Raw genomic sequence first — 17,757 nt, 5'->3', positions numbered from 1 at the left:
CGGGAAACCTAGAACTCCTTAATATATGAAGGCGTCTTAGGGAAACCTGCTCCTAGGAAAACCTGGCTTACGATCAGAAGCCTTTTGACTCGGCTTGCAACAGATGGCATCACAACACCAACTGAACTTTCGATGCTTTTGCGGAGTGCTAGGATTTATTTAATAAGTAGATGCTAGCCTCACTGACGTTCTGCTGTGCTCTGCTGGTTTCAGTCTCAATCCCGTGTGGACATGGAAATTATGATAAATTACAATTTGATCAGGAATTTTTTTTCAAAATTCTTTGTTTGATCCAAATAATATGAGTCACAGCCGTCTAAACTCAAACATTTTGTTTTGATTACTGTAGGATGTAATGAGACTTCCTCGGCTAATTACGGATCGTTTAGCGTGATATTTTTCAATTAGTTATGGAGTTGATGCCGCATTTAAAACGTGCTTTATATAAATCAATATTTGTTATTGTAATATTCAGCATATTGCTTTGGTTTTCTATATTTCTTTATTGCGTAACGTACTACTTGTATATACCAGCGATTGCTCACACTAGACCCGTTTACTTCCAATATCCGTAAGTTATCGGCATTATTTCATAGGGCAGTGGTTTCAGACATGTGGGTACGCGTGCCCTTGGTGGTATGCAGGGTGAACTGTACCTAATCTGCCAAATGAAGATGGATGATAGACGAGATAGTGGAGCATAAAACACCATAGCAACCTTGTCCTATCTCTAGCCGTTTATCAGTTATGTTGGGTAATGGAAGGAAATGTTTCAAGTCTGAAAAAAACCCGAATTTGTGAAGTTTCTGAAAGACCTACATGCAAACTGAGCGCATACAGTGAGACCTTGCTACGACGACACTTGATATAATCCCTCGATGACGATATTTTTTCTTGGTCAGCAGAGTATTGTTATATCAAGGTTTCACTGTATTTGTAAAGAGCAGAAAAAATCCTATAAGGTGACAACGTAACAATCAGACTATCTTGATGTATCAGAATATTGATCTACAAGCGATGAAACATAGGCAAAGCATAAATTTGAATTGCTGCCAAAATCTATAATTGCCTGTTCCACAAGCACCCTTCTAGCTACAATTGGTAGAATTTACTGAAATATTTGTCCGCTACACCAAGTTTTGTTAGAGCCTAAAGTAAACTATGTCTGTGTTCTAGTTCAAGAGAAATTTAGCCTTTCTGCAATACATCACTGAATCTCGCCATTAAATCAAGATATCCTGATAGAGGTGGTGTCACCTTATAGGATTTTTTTCTGCAAAATCAAATAGTTGTCAAAATCTGTAATTGCTAATTCCGAATGCTGTTTTTAGTGTTATATTCCGAACAAAAGGCAAAACTTCTCCTGAACTAAAAAATTGATATGGTTTATTGTAGGCTCTAGGGAAAGCTGATGCAATGTAAAAGTTGTATCACTCTATAGGATTTTTTCTGTTCTTCCCAAATATGTGCTTAGTTTGCGTGTAGGTCTTCTAGAAACAAATTTGGATTTTTAAATTTTTCAGACTTGACACATTTTATTGCATAATCCACCATAACTGGAAAACAGATATGGCTGGGTTGCTATGGTGTTTTATGCCAAACATGGACTTGCCTATCACCCTCATTTTTGTTTGATACAATAGGTGCAGTTCACCCTGTATAATGAGCTATCCAGGGATACGAGGACAATAATACTCTCAGGCAGTAAGGGGAACTATTAGAGTAGATTAAAAGAACTGCAGAAAACTTTGATATCTAATACTGTAGTTTATAATTTAATTTGTGTGTTTTATATTGTAGTAAAATGCACGAAATAAATACAGCCTATACTCGTTTTTTGCAAGCTTATACAATTATTTCATTAATGCCAAAGACATTAAAGAAGTTACATATTGTTTGGTACCAGAGGGGACTAATTTAAAAAAATCGAGCTATGACTGTATCATAGCTTATTTTTCTCACTTTCCCTGTTAAAAATGATGGGAGTGGATGTCCAACAACAAATTAATCTATTTTCTATAGATTTATGTAGCAGACTTTGTCACATTTTGACAGTTTTTCAATGTGGTGGTCATAAAATAACTGATATACAAGCCCCTAGCAGCCACAAAAATCAAGAAAATGAAATAATGCTTGAAATATAGGTGTTTCAAAGTATACGCTCCGCTCTATCCCTCGCAACTATGGTCAATAAATTATCAATTATCTAACTTTATAGTCACTGATGGGATAGAAATTGAGACAGAATGTTACTTTTTCTTTCATTATTGCATAACGTACTAATTGTTTGAAATGGGAAATTTTGATTGTTTTTATTCTTATTTTATGTTTTCTTTGATTTAGGGCCTTATGTATGTCTCAAGAGGTTGTTGATCCACAAAATACCCACTGTCCTTTTCCATTTGCAAATATATCACTGGTTGAGTCAGGGCAGTATCAGGTAAATATTAAAGAAAAAATTAGTTATATAATGAAACAGATTCTTTAAATATTTTAACAGGTTAGCTTATTGTACAATTGGCATATTGTATCATTATTATACAGTTGCCTGTTGTTTTGCACTGCACCTTATTACAGGCATGAATCTATGGGGAGGGGTCGTGGTGATCACCCCCCAAGCAAAATGTGATAATTCAGGAAATTTTTTAATCTACTTTATATGATAATATAGAACAGTGGTTTCCAACCAGGGGTACGTGAGAGGCCGAAAATGGTAATGGTACGCGAAAAGAAAATGGTAATGGCAGCCATCCATCTGAAAAAGGAACAAAATAATTAAAAACATTAAAAATAATTTTTGAGTAGGTAGAGGTTTTTACTAATATTGTCAATTGTAATATATTGACTTTAAGAGCATCATGCGGTCGATAAGATACTCGCCTAAAGTACCAAAGGACGTTTAGAGGTGGCGTGAGTTTGATACCCGGTTCGTTCTTGTCAGAAAACTTGCCTGACACAGGGGTACAACAAAAGCCGGCAACTTGACTGGAGCAAAAAATTGCTACCGCAGGGAGTTCCCCCATCGACTGGTTAGCGCACCAACCTCTCGATGAGTATAAAAAACAAGCCTGTCTTTCGGAATCAGCAATAAATTGTAGGTCCCGGTCTAATTGGCCCTCCTGTGCACAAAACGACTGTGGTGCGACAAAAAGGATCAAAGGATCTTAAGAGCATCATGCACCCCTAGGCGAAGTGATTTTTCTGAGCCCCTACCTGGCAAATTCTCAAAAAATTCAATTAAAATTTTTCTGAAGCTCCTCTTCACTTGAAGCCCCGGGCGATGCGTTAAGATGGCACTGTTGAGTCCCTGTGGAGGCAGAGATGGATTTTCTTAAATATAGCTGGTCTTCAAAAAATCTTGCAAGAGAATATGTGTCGAATATTCTTATGTTTAAGCTGACATTCCCCACTTGAAAACACCAAAACAGCAAAAAATTAAAAACCTGTATATAAGCCAAAAACTAGAAGTCAGGTGGAAATGTAATTTGATCACCCCTCTCCAGTGTAAAAATTAATTTCATATTACCCTAAAATTTGCTTGCAGATAGCTTCCCCATTTTTGGAATAAAATTAAATGGTACTTAAACACAAGTATATGCAATAATCATAATATCTATGACTGCATTATCATATATAAAATATTTATACACTTATTTTTACACCATTTTTTACTAGCTCTGCTTTAAATAAAAACAAATGAAAAAGTTCATAGTAATATCAGTTGTTTTTTTTACTTTTAGTTGCTGTCACGAGGACAGGGTTATACAGTTGAGGTTGTGTTAGAGATGCCAGAATCAGAGAAAAACAGGCAGCAAGGTAATATAGATTTATTAAGAAGTCACCAATGAATAAGGCAAATACACGAAAAATATGAAACTTCCTTATGCATTTCAGCACACAATGGGTGTCGTCGATGGCTACTCTCATTAAAGATCAAGCCAATTCTTAAAAAGTTTAACCTAACAACCATAGATGTTCCTACTAAAAACTTTGGTTTCATGCCCCAAAGATGCTGTACCACAGAAAAAATAATGGGGCATTTATTACATTCCATGTGGAAATTGCCCTCTTGGTTATATAGGACAAACAAGGAGACCCATAAAAGCAAGATAAAATGAGCATGCTTATTGTGTTAAGAACCAGGAGTGTCGATCATTGCGACTCACTGTTGGCAAGAGTGTCATAGATTTAAATTTCAGTATTTTTCACAAAGTCTGGAGTTGATTTAAATTTCTATGAAGGCACATATATTCTGGCCTTCAAAAATATATTAGTAAACGATGATAAATCTACACCACCGATCGCAGTGCCATAGCTTAAATTCATTATATGCAGGAATTCTAAGGAAATTCTAATAGACCAATCGGGTAGCTCCATTCCACAATCAGGACGCTGCATTAGTATCACTCACAGGCTCTCAGCTTCATTCTGTCCACGACATTTAAAGTGAACAGACATACTTTTTCCACTGTGCAACCGAGAGTTAAGATTTGGTGTTCAACCCCAATGGGATCCTCGATCAGTGTAATTAGTGGTTGAATATTTTTCCTCTGAAAACGATTTTGTCCATTGTCATTGTCCCAACAAAACGTCCATTGTCTGTTGAAATGCATTAGGAGTTTTTGTATTTTTCATGTATTTGCCTTATATGTTGGTGACTTCTTAATATTCTTGGGCTAAGTTGATCTATTCTTCCAATATAGATTTATTCTGCCAAGCCCCTCCCTTCATCAAAATTAAACAGACTTAAGTGAAAAAAAACAAACCACCACGTCAATTAAGGTAAAGTAATTTTATGGTATTGTTCGTTATCAAGATGACCATTGATACACTTTTGTTATTTTAAAGACTGCTATTTTATTCTTAGCGATTTTGAATGAGCTTTTGATTTTTATTGCAATTCTTTTATCATTGAAAAATGTTTTGCTTGTAATTTCCAGTGTTTTAATGTAAATGACTATTATATATGACCAGCTGAATAATTAATCCATACAATTACCTTCTAAAACTTTTGTAGATACACTTTTTGAGAAACATGATGAAATTTGTCAACAAATGGAAATACTTACAAAATCTTTTATTTATTTCCATATGCCATCACCCAAACTGTTCATTTTAAGCTGATAACATTCATTTGCAAGATTGTCATTGGTAACAATCCCTTATTGGTGGGTAGGCTACCGATATCATTTTCTTTCTTATTGTGTTTTTATGATTGAGGTCAGTTATTAAATGAAAGAAAAATATTTCTTAAATAAATTTTATATAAGTTAATTAATTTCCTACTACCCAAAATTTATAATAGGACAATATCCATGTACATTGAAATTAAAATTTAACAAGCAAAACACACACACATGTTATAAGAGTAATAATAACAGCGTATATGAACATAAATGACCCACTTCTGTTGTGCCTAAGGAATTGGGTACGGTCTGTCCAAGGCAAAATAGTATTAAAGTATTAAAAATATATGTAAGGGGTATAAAAACTTAACATGCTTAAATGTAATAAATATAAAGGAAGCTTCATTTTTCATTTGTTTTACAGTTCTGGTATTAAGGTGACTATACACACAACTGCAAGCTTACAAGCATGCATGGTCAACCTTTTTATTCAAGCATTCATGGGGACATTTCCTTTCGCCCTCACACAGTACAAGTATGCTTGCACAAGAACCAGTTTTTATTCAGAATATGCAAAGCCTGCAGGCGATTATACGTTCATTTTGACCTTGTGTACGAAACGAAGACACCACAAAAAATGCCAACACCAAGCAGAGCTTATTGAAGTGTGAAGACTGATTTTGGTACCCGTGTGGGACATGCTTTCATTTTCGCTTGCACAAGTATGGTTTGTACAAGCATGCATAATCAAAATTCATTCAACCTTCAAGCTGCTTGTAAAATCAAAATGCTTGCTCAAAATTCTCCTAAACTAAAAATGCTTGAGCATGCTTGTACAAAAATATTGAACATGCATACTTGTCAAGGTAGCAGTTACATTTGTAGCTGCTTTTAGAGAAAAAGATTCTGCTGTTTTCATTGCCAATTCTCTCTGATCTTTACTGAGTTGTTGACAAATAATGTTAGCATCTTTTTTTCTTTTATCATTAAAAAATATTTTAATTTCAATTCATAATTTCTATCAAACAATTAATTTTCTTTTTTATTTATTTATTTCTTATCATTAGGTATGTTCATGGTGAAACTAGATATGCTGTCTCCGAAAGGTCAAGTGCTACAATCATCATCTAGACCTGTAAGCTTAATTGTGTATTATTCAATCGTCATTGAATTTTGAATCATTGAAGTAAAAACAAAATAAGAAATAAATGGAAAATAAATGAAAAAACCATTATTCAATCACATTACATGTCTTCCTTTTATTTTCATCCATTTTTTTCTATTTTCTTTTGGGGTCGTTTAAGTATTACATAAGCAAATTTTTAGCCATTTTTGACCCCCTTGTCAGCAAAAGTAAGCAAAACTCTGATAAGTCGCATAAAGGCCGCGAACCAAATATGGCCCTGGGGGTTATCTGATGCAGCCTGCCCTCTTCAAACCCAATTTTGTAAAAATGAACTAAGCGGCACATTTACAGATCGCTTGTGTCCTGTGGTACAATTCCAGAACATTTAAGCCGCCCGTGGCACATTTTCAGATCACTTAAATGACTCTGGACACAGTTCCAGAACACTTAAGCGATCCATGACATATTTAGAGATCCCTTGAGTGACATGTGACGTAGTTTTAGAGCACTTAAGTGGCCCCCAGTGCTGTTCTACATCACTCAAGTTACCCGCGGCACCTTCTCAGATTATTTAAGTGATCTTTGGCATATAATTACGGATCACTTGAGTGATGCATGGCACAGTTCCAGAGCATTTAAGCGGCCCGGACACATTTCCAGATCACTTGGATCCGCAAAAAATTAGAGATCACTAAAGTGGCTCTGCTCTGTAGGGCACTTATCAATAGGGGGAATGTTACTTCAAGTTCCCACAAACTATCGAAAGGTTTTTTCTTGTTTTTGGCGCACCAAGTAAGATGCTATTAAAAATATTTAATATTTTCATAAAGGGTGGTTGATGACGTAAGCATTATCCAAATCCCCCTCTCCCCCCTTGTCAGCAAATCGGAAACCCCCTCCCCCCATCGATAATGACGAAATACTTGAATGGCCCCTTTCCAAGGTTTCATTTGATGCATTACAGATTTTTTAAATGTCTATTTCAGAAATTTTACATGTAAAAATGTATTGAAATAATTATTCAGTAGGAATGATACACAAATTTTAAAATAACTAATTGATTCCATTTTCTTAAACAAGATAAATTCATCTAAACTGTATTTTATTATAAAGTTTTATTTCAAATTCAACGTTTCTTCTCTCTCTCTCTAGGCAGTTCTCCATTATAAGTCCTGGTTGTTTGGTGTGATTTATACAATATTTTTTACTCCTGGACTCTTAGCGGGATCATTTGAAGAAAAACAAGTACTTGTGCTGTCACTTTATGAACAGTATGAAGAACATCCAGTGAGCATATCTAAGTTATCAAGCATTTTTTCTGACAATGCTAAGAATAATAAAAAAATACATTAGTAGAGTAGTATAGAACTGAATATTTTTATATTTTTATATTTTTATAACTGGTTATATTTTTTAACAAATGCGCAATTTTCTATAATAAACAATAGAGCTTTACGATATCATTACAGAATCACCCTACACAGTATGCTCATATCGAAATCCAAGCAAGATATGCAGAAATATACACATCAACTCTGAGAATTCATGCGCAATTCACTGGTTTGAGGTAACTATAAAATCCTACTTACTATATACAGATCAAGGGTTTGTTCTCTTTCATTTTCTGTATACACAAAATGTGTGAAGTATAATTTATAAATTCCTAAATAATGATACCTTGGCTTAAAAAGATAATTCATTCTGGAATCGCATGCATAAGCTGAAATGCAATTTCCTGTAGACGTCTACACACAGAAAATCATTGTATTTGTTCTAGGAACTGCTCAAAATTTTAAGTAACACTAAGAGGTATTTTAAGACAAATACATAAAAGGCAAAGACTGACAGGAGTCTGAGTTAACATTTTTTAGAATTGAGTGTAGGGGAATTCAAAGGAACATGAAAAAATTTACAATTTTTTTATTTTACACCATGTACGCTGCATAGTTAGGTTCGTAAGCCATAGTGAAAAAAAAGTTTGTGAGATGGTTTGTGCTCCATGATATCAGCTCATTTTTCTCTCATATGCATGCGGATGGAAAAATAAGTTTCTAGAAGGTCCTGACTTTTACTTTATGCATTGAAACCATTAAAATTTAAGGCATTTTTATTTTTTAATGCCTTTTCTCTTAACTTAATCATTCATCTTGAATGAAATGGCTCAAATATTATTGAAACTGCTAGAGAAGTATATCTGGAAAGCGATTCTGAGGTTTAAATAAATGAACCTAGCACAAGTAACCGGTATTCATTAAATTCATTTTGATGTGCACAAAAATTCAGCTCATGACACAGCTTTTTTATGCGAGCGCATACATCCACATCTGCCAAAATATTTGTTAGCCGAGGCAAAAAAACGTCAAAAAAAAGTAATCTTCTTTAGCCAAAAAATTCATAAGCTGAGGCATTCGTTAGTCAAGGTATCATTGCATTTGCAAAACTAAGTAAATATTTTGTTTTAAAAATGGAATCAATCAAATGCAATGATTATTACTGGTAGAAACAGGTTTCATAAGTACAACATTTGAATTTTTTTTCTGTGACCTAAAACTGAATAATGCCAATTTACATATCCTGCTTTAAGGGGGTGTACACAGGATCCACCTTTGGAGGGGGCACAAAAGGCTTGGGGGGGGGAAAGGCTCTCAAAGATTTTCTTCCCAAGAAATTCTGAGTTACCGCCCTTCAAAAAACATTTAAATTAATTGAAATTAGTTAAAATTCTATGCAAAAGGTATTTTCTTTTGATATTTTAATTTCTTTCATAGAAATATTTTTAAAAAAAAATTCTAATTTTTGGTTGGCTTGGTGGGCACAAGCCCCCTCCTCCCGCTTCTGCACGCTTTCAATGTTTACAAAATGAAAATGTAGATTCATATTTCCAGTCAATGTTTTAAAGTGCTTCTTTTTTTTCTTCCATATATTGGTCATCTGCAGATTCTACTTTTTTATCACAAGTGTTTGTGTAAAAATCTTAACTATAAAAAGTATGATTTTTCTTTTCAAATTATATATTTGCTGCCACCTGTATAAGTCTATCCCAAGGAGCCAACATTGTTTTTTTTTTGTTTTTTTTTTATTGATTTCCTTAAAAATTAGGTAATTATTTTCAAACAGAGTTTTTTATTTCCCCCCCCCCTAATTTTTGGTGTTTATTGTTTTATATCAGGGATTCTTAACCAATGGGTCGCAGGGTTTTTTAAGATGAGTCTTACAAATCCACTTGCAACCAGAGATTCTTGAGCTATGAGTCACGATAGTCCCAAATTTTATTCGCAGGGGCTTCCAAGATGGGCAGTAAAAATTCACTTGCAGTCAGAGATTTTTGAGCTATGGGTCACGATCCAAATTTGATTCACAGGTGATTCTGAGATGGGTCGTACAAATCCACTTACTGTCAGATTCTTGAGCTATGGGTTCACTGCCCAAACTTGATTCGCGAGGGCTTCCCAGATCATAGGTGCCAATTTTTCAGATTTATTCAGAAGCCTTCCGATTTTTCAGCCTTATTAAAATCTACTGGTCTGAATTCTAATTCTTCTGATTTTTTGTATCTTTATAGAAAAATCCCTAAAAGTCCTCAAATTAAGCTTTGTTTGAAGGGGAAGTCGTCTATATATATATATAAGAACATTCTCCCAGTCCTTGCAATTTCAGGCTGACCCCGTTTTCCCTCAGGAAAAATATGGGGAATCAGGATTTTTAAAATAAGAGAAATTGGTAATTGTCTCCAAATATGATTAAAGCAAGCAAAGTGGGTAATTATTGCTAAACAATCAGTACAGGGAAAAATGCATCCCAGAAAAATGGGATTTATTTATGGTCACCCATTTCAATTTCAAAAAAAGTCCCTGGTTTTCCCCTTTTATTTGTTTGACATGTTTTCTTTAATGCTGAATATGTCATCACGTGATAAACTACAGAGTTTTCAAGACTGTGAATTGGCACCTATGCTAGATGAGTCATAAAATTCAATTTACTCCTGTTATAAATGCACTTATTGGGTCAATGGTTTCACTGATTTTGGAAAACAAACAGTCCCTTGGGTCATGAAGCTAATACTGTTACTGATTTTGGGTCGCGGCCACAAAAGGTTAAGAATATCTGCTTTATATGGACATATTTCAAGTATAACTTCTCCTTATGAGATCAGAGTGAGCTAAAAACCTTTTTTTTTCAGATTTTTTATGTACTACTGGCCTGTAACATCAGCTATCTTTGGAATATTTACAAATTTTTTCTTCATATCATTAACGATATTGTTTTCGTGGCTAAGGTACTCTATGAACAATAATAATGACAGCAATAATAATAGTGATAACCATGAAGAACAGTTCAATGGCACAAATCTTGTAGAACATTCGCTAACACTTGCTGATGATACCAAAGCTGGAATGCCGTCTACTAGTAAGTTAGGTTGATTTTTTTCAATTTTAAATCTGCAAATGTTATATATATATTTTAAATTTTGAAAGGTTTTTCTGTATTTTTTATAATAATACTTATATTTTTCAGGTCAGGAGAATGCAAGACTTAATGTCAAGGATGGTAAAAATATTCCAACGTGCCCAGATAGTGCAGATATCACAGCATCAGCTCCATCTACTGAAGGTAATCCATGTGTGTGTCAAAAATTGTTTGTATCAACATAATCTTAACCTAATTTGCATTCACGAGCAGAATAATCTGCTTGTATACAAGATCTTTTTTTTTATCTATGCAGCATGGTAGGGAATGAATGTTGACAAGTGACACGCTTAGGTTTTCTGAACATTGTTCAGCAGTAGTCAGAAAAATCAATAGAATACTCGGTTTCATTTTCAAACACAGATCTCCTCACATTCTCTCAAAGTCATTCTTCCGCTTTTCCGAGGCTTACTTCATCCTGGACTGGAGTATACTGTAAGGTTTTGGAGACCATACCAACAGAAAGACATAGACTTGATTGAAGAGGTGCAGAGAAGAGCTATACGTGTCCTTGTTAGCACGGGACTTGAGTTATGAAGAGAGACTTAATTTTTCCAAGGTGTTTAAAAATTGAAAGAACGCTGGTGTTGGGGGGGGGGGATATGATCGAAGTGTTCAAAATTTTCAATGGGATGTATAGGATGGACCATGAATTATTAATATGCTGTCAATCGACTGCGTTGACAAGGGGACACCAGTATCGATTAGTAAGGGACAATTCTAGGTTCTGGTGTATCAGGAAAATTTTCTCTAATAGGGTTGTTAATTAATGGAATAGCTAACCCCTGGGGTTGTAAATTCTAACACAATTGACACGTTTCAAAAGAAATATGATTAATATGTTGGGGTAAATCAAGAAGCTATCCATACTTAGGTAGACAATCATAAATATTTTTATGTGCAGTGTATTATATTTTATGTATATATAGCTTATATAATTGCATTTTTAATTGGGTTGCTCTATTTTATAAATACATAACATCCATATTTGTTATGGGCATCCTTTTCTCAGCCACCTTGTTGGGCATTTTGCCTGTTCTGGCCTTGTGTTTGCATTTGTAATGTGAGGAGTTGGTATACATAGGTAGCAAATTTATAAGAGTAATGCGAATGGGGGTTGAGAATTTTTTTTTTTGTCAACCCGGTTAACAAAAAAAAAAAAAATTCCAGTGAAGTTAGTATTCTGGACTGCAAAATTTTCAAGAATGAAGCATACTTTGAACTATTAGTACCCGTTGGTGTGTTAAATACACAGCAATGTCATTTTTAAATGAAATACTAGCTTTTCAGTTTCATCATCAACTTTTTTTTTTATTTCAATATCAATGATAATGTTATGCTACATATTGTTTTATTTTTATTGTGTGAATTATAAATATTTGATCACATAAAGATATATGATGCTAACTATGCTTAACAGGTAATTGATAAGGTTTTGCGGGGGTAGGGTGGGGGTTTTAATTGGAAACAAATTTTTCAGGAGCCAAAAGCTGTCGTCACTATGAATTAATTTTTCCTCAACACCAGCAGTCATCAAAAGGTGCCGCTGTGGTGGTCAAGTGGTCATAATGACTTGCATCATGAGGACCCAGGTTCAAACCCCATTGTCACCACAGTGGTGGTCGGCTGAATTTGGATTTCTGTGGTTCTCAACTTTGAGGGGGTGAATGCAGGCCAATATATCTGTTAAAGAAGTTGCCACAGAGAGTAACAGGCCTACAAGATACAATTATTCAATCATTATATTTCATTCACAGTTAGAAAAACTGATGGCAGATGGTAGCATTACACGGAAACAAACTTCATGTCAAGTTCAAAATACATACATGCACATTCCAACATGTACCAATTCGTTAGAAGTTCTGCAGAAGAATGTAGACAAGGTGGATGTGTGTGGTTTAGTAGTCATGAGAAGGTGTCTAAGTTGTGTAAATGGATCTTAAATTTGAATATTTGTTACTAGTAAGACGTCCAAGACATCTAGTGCTTATTAAGTTTTTATCTTTTTTTAAAACTTACTGTGTATTTTAGTTTCCTGTTGTTATACCATCTTAGAAACTGTGGATAGTAAAAGATCTTGATTGTTTTAAATAGGAATCTTACTTGATATTTTCAGACAATGAAGCTTTAAGCATTGAAATTCATCCTGAAGGTAGTGAACCCTTATTAAGACGAAGAGTAGTGAGAATTGGAGCAAGCGCTGATGGTAAATACGTTATTTTGTATTTTTATCTTATATATTATTATATATTATCTTCTATGTTATTACTTTTTTTTTGTTATTTTTTAAACAGAATTTTCACTGTATTTTTAAACCTGTAAATGATGTTTAGCATGAAATTGTAAATTTCACAACAATATAAGATATCAATTGTTCATTATGGTGCTGGTCAAACTAATGAAATAAATTGCCTATAAATATTCTGAACTTCATTTCTAGTCTTATTATTTAATGCATATAGAATCAGATTCTGTTTAATTCAATATTAGTGATTGCAGCACATTATATTCAGTTACAAGAGCTTGATCAATGTAATGATTGCATAAAAAAGGGTGTTTTTTTCTAACACCTTGGCAAGTCATTTTGGTTGACTCTCTTATCGCCACCTGTTTTTTTTTCACATCTGAAAGTATCATCACATTCTATTCTTTCTTCAATTTGTGATATTTTTTCCAACAACAGTCACATTTAACATAACTTGTTTAAACAAAGCTATCTTGCCTATACTTTTTTGAAAGTGTCATCTTGATTTTTACTCAAGGGATTTTATCTAAAAAATTTTCGAAGTCATTCATAAAAATCCATATAGTTCTCTTAACTTCCTTCTCTGTGCAATGTCTTAAACATCCGGTTGCTCCTTTGCTGCCATTTATACAACCTTCTTTTTCTCTATAGATGTTTCTCCATCACGATTTTTTTCTGTTTTTTTGCATGATCATATTGATTAACACCCTTTGAGTATCAAACCATTCTGAGACAGTTTGATCAACATTGAAATCAGACCCTTTTTCATCTGAGTTTCTATTTCTTAACCATTGTTTAATTTTACAAATGTTTTTGTTGATGTTTCATACTAGACTTTGAGAAATCTCCCCCTTTTTTTGCAATTTTAATTAGCATTTTTCTATTCTTTGTTGTATTTCAAACATTTTACTTTTTGCACAAATTCTAATCTTTCCTTTTTGCAATCATCTTTATGCTGATTGAAAAAACAAACAAACTAATATCCACACGCACTAGTAAGTGGCCAGTATCTATATAATTTGTAAACTCCTTGGAAAATCCTCGAAAGTCCTTGAAAAAAAAATCATTTTCACATCTTTGAATGTCCTTGAAAAATCATTGCAGTCTTTTAAAAAAAATTTAATGTTTCAAATGCTTGAAAAAAAATCCTGAATTTCTTCCATCAATTTTGGTCTCCCCACCCTAAACTATGTTCTGCTGAGATGAAAATGAGCAGAGCAACAACAATGAGCTGCAGGACTATGTTCAAAACAGTACATATGATCACATATTTTAGGTACTTCTGTGCTTAAAAAGGTGGTACCTAAAATCTAGCAGCAAAACACTGCACTTAAGACAGTCCTTCAAAATATTTCAAATTATTAAATTAATGAATGTCAGTTCCATGTGTGCATTCTGATTTTTTATATTGAGTATGAATTTCAATATATGTACGATTTCAAATTTTAAAAGGCACTGTTGCTTAGGTTAATAAGATGCTCTCCTAAAGTAGTTTGAAGTAGTACTTACTGAAATAGTAGTACTGAAGGATGTTCTGAAGTGTCCCGAGTTTGATACCTGGTTCGTCCTTGTCAGAAACTTTCCTGACGCAGGGGGGTACAACAGAAGTGGCGACATACCACACAAAAAAAAAGATTTGCTACTACAAGAAGTCCCACACCGAGAGGTTAGCGCACCAACCTTTAGGTGAGTATAAAAAAAAGGCTGCCATTCAGAATCGGCAATAAATTGTAGGTCCTAGTCTAATTAGCCCTCGTGTGCAGAAAATGCCGTGGTGTGACAAAAATTATCAAACATTAAATGATTTCTGCTTGGATGCCATTTGTATGCTAAATTTCTATGGATTTTTTTAAAAGCAAGACTCTTTGAACTTAATGTTGTCTACAAGTGAAAATTAGAATTAACTTTTTAAAAATATAAATTTTTAATAAATTATAATTTCAAACTTTAAAATTCAAAAGAAAAAAAGGTTAAATACATACAAATAAAAAAATCAAAATTTTTATCAACTGCAATACATGGTCAACATTATGTGGAGAAAATTTGCTGAAATTATTCAATAAGCAGAAAACTTAAACATTGTTGCCATGGGAAAAATTTTGGCTCCAGAAAGTTTCATTCCTCCATAGGTGGTATTTGTATATCCATTACCCAATTTTAAGCTGGGCAAACTAATAACATTTTTTAACCCTTGATGACTGCACCCCTTGCACCCTCACTTAAGTGACTTATCTGAAGCATAACTTTGCACATCATCATTAAAGAGAAACCAAGCTGAACGTGGGAAAACATTTTTTATGTCTAGCTGTTGTCAATCAAGCTATTAGCTGTAAGGGAAGTCAAGTGGTAAGATTGTACTACATCCATTTTATTTCTGAAAAACGCACAACCAAAATATAACATCAGAATTGGTGTGACTCTTGAAACTGCCGTTGGCCTCTTTAACTTAAAAACAGAGCTGATACTGGAATGGATGTAAAATATGGCTATACATATAATGCACACCTTATAGACACAGCTCTCAGCTATTCTTCGTCACACATGTAAAAATTGAATTTGTGTGTATATCAGGATCTCCAGAGTGTTGATTACAGTGAGTTTACCCAAGTTTTCATAACAGGTTATTTTATCTTCACAAATGACTGATGTCTTTAAAGGTTTTAAATGTAAAATATGGAAGGTTATATACGTTCTGAACTTGTAGTGATAAAATATAATGCTTTTCAATTTCTTGTCTATAGATCTTCAACCAGAATTTTTGGAGATACATAGAACTAGTCCATTGACATCATCAGAATCAGATCCTCATGGGAACCTTAGCTCATTTGTTTTGCCTGATTCATCCTCTTCATCATCATCGGCATATTCAGAGTCTTTCAAGGATTGGGATCAAAATTTCACATCAACAACATCATCATCTACTTAAATTGTTTGCAATGGTTTGATATACTTTTATAATTTTTATTCATTTTCTTTAATTGCACAGTTTATGATCGTACTAACTTTTGTCTCATATCAGTATATGTTCATTAATTTTTCTTTAGAAAAGCAGTGAAGCACAATTTCAAAAGATTTGTGATTAATAGTATCTTTACATAGAAGAAGATTGTTAGTATTAGACTATTGCTTTAAAACCACAATCAATGCATCGAAGTTTCACCTTTTCATGAGATTTGATCTATGTTGAAATCTGAACATGAAAAAATCATGTTGGTGCATGTTTTTAATTGTATATCTTGGTTTTGCCTAATTGTCTGAGAGAACATTTTGTCTGAACTGTATTATTTTTTCCTATCAATACATAAAAATCTCATTGTGACGATCATCTGTGTAAAAATTTTTTCATGTTTTTATAGGGTGATCCTGTTATATGGGACCATTAATATCAGTATTTTGAACACATATATATTGAAAAGTTGTCTACTCTATAATCAACTCTTCTTATTTTTGTTATAAACATGTTCTGAATGGACAACTTTTTTTTTTCTTAATTCTGTAATAGCATATTATATATCCTGTCTTATATCACTATCGTGTTTTTTGCATCAATTTTAAGATTTCTTTATGAATATTGGTTTATAGAGTCATATACTTTATACAGCTGGACCCACTTTTAACAAAGTCAGAAAAAAAACAGTGAAACTGTTCATCAATACACATTTTTCAATGGTTTGAGCATTCTTGAAATAAGTAGAGATTTAACTAATCAAAATTCCAACTGAAATTTGCATAATTAAATACATAAATGGAAATTATTTGTTTTTTTCCTTTCATGACATGATTGTGGATGTTAAACGTTTTGCATTAAAATCATTTCTTTTGCCTAATAAACATGCAAAATGTAATGCTTTTTCTTGGATCACTATCACTGTGTGTAGTCTAGTCATTGTTCACCATCATTTTTATGACATGACTTTATGATTCCATCGTCTTTATGATTGTGTAGAAATATAATGTTTCAAAGCCTTATGAATTGTTTTCAAGTTATGTACCCTTGCAAAGGCCTTTTGTTTGTTTTCATTACTAAAGTTGGAGTTTTCAAAATTGAAGATGGTGAACTTATTAGTGCTATACCTGTGGAAATTTTGCAGCACTCCACTATGTGTCTTTTGAATAATTTTTGTGTTACCATACAATCAATGCATCTTTGAAAATATACTTTTATGCAAACTCACAGAATTGCGCCATCTCGATGATGAACGTTTTAGAGCCGCTAATTTTTAGCACATATGATAATAAATTATCCATAATAGAGAAATTTTGTTTCTTAAATCAAAAATCTAGATCTGTTTATTTATAGATCAATTGAGAGTTTACTGTTTGTACGAAACATTGAATTTTGTTTTTGCTTCAGTGTCTGTGATTGGAGATTACTATATTACTCTTACCTCAAGATATATGTTATATAATACAGTGAAACCTTTACAAAATGGAACATCAATAGACTGAATTAATATGGTTTTAGACAGATGTCTGTTTTATAAAGGTGCAAATAAAAGAATTAATGATTGAACAGACTATATTTTGATTCCGTTTAAGACAGAATTCCATCTCATACAGTGTACGTCTTAAACAGGTTTCACTGTATATGATACATTATAATCATACATATTTTTCATTATATTTTTTAATGTGCACATTATCTTTGTTTTTATTGCAGTTTAAACTACTCTTGTTGAACAAACAAACTGCTGCTGTTTTTGTACCTAATTTTGTTCTAAAATATAACCTTTGATCACTATCAGGAAAATGCAAAACCTTTGAAGTAGCCTTACAATAAAAAATACCTTGCT

At 33.3% G+C, this 17,757-nt stretch overlaps 1 protein-coding gene across 1 annotated transcript; it reads left to right on the top strand.

Moving 5' to 3' along the window:
* The first annotated feature begins 315 nt into the window (after positions 1 to 315).
* Seipin (lipid droplet biogenesis associated protein seipin) lies at positions 316 to 17,474 on the top strand. The gene is made up of 10 exons (XM_089249478.1): positions 316 to 571; positions 2,344 to 2,440; positions 3,741 to 3,816; positions 6,194 to 6,261; positions 7,405 to 7,539; positions 7,722 to 7,819; positions 10,433 to 10,659; positions 10,768 to 10,863; positions 12,836 to 12,925; positions 15,706 to 17,474. The coding sequence occupies exons 1-10, from the start codon at positions 411 to 413 to the stop codon at positions 15,888 to 15,890; spliced, it is 1,233 nt and encodes a 410-aa protein (XP_089105604.1). The 5' UTR covers positions 316 to 410; the 3' UTR covers positions 15,891 to 17,474.
* Positions 17,475 to 17,757: the final 283 nt, after the last annotated feature.

This window comes from Pholcus phalangioides, unplaced genomic scaffold (genome assembly GCF_987345545.1).
Source record: "Pholcus phalangioides strain wild (caught in Gottingen) unplaced genomic scaffold, Ppha-v1.0 ptg000003l_1, whole genome shotgun sequence".
NCBI classification, from domain to species: Eukaryota; Metazoa; Arthropoda; class Arachnida; order Araneae; family Pholcidae; genus Pholcus; species Pholcus phalangioides.
Note: the sequence above shows the minus strand (reverse complement) of the source record. Positions and strands in the feature narration are given on the sequence as shown.

Excerpts from the sequence above, each read along its gene's own strand:
- Seipin (XM_089249478.1), top strand. The coding sequence starts at position 411 with ATGGAGTTGATGCCGCATTTAAAACGTGCTTTATATAAATCAATATTT. Across the intron at positions 2,441-3,740 it reads TTGAGTCAGGGCAGTATCAG|TTGCTGTCACGAGGACAGGG; the intron begins GTAAATATTAAA and ends TTTTACTTTTAG. Across the intron at positions 10,660-10,767 it reads AGCTGGAATGCCGTCTACTA|GTCAGGAGAATGCAAGACTT; the intron begins GTAAGTTAGGTT and ends TATATTTTTCAG.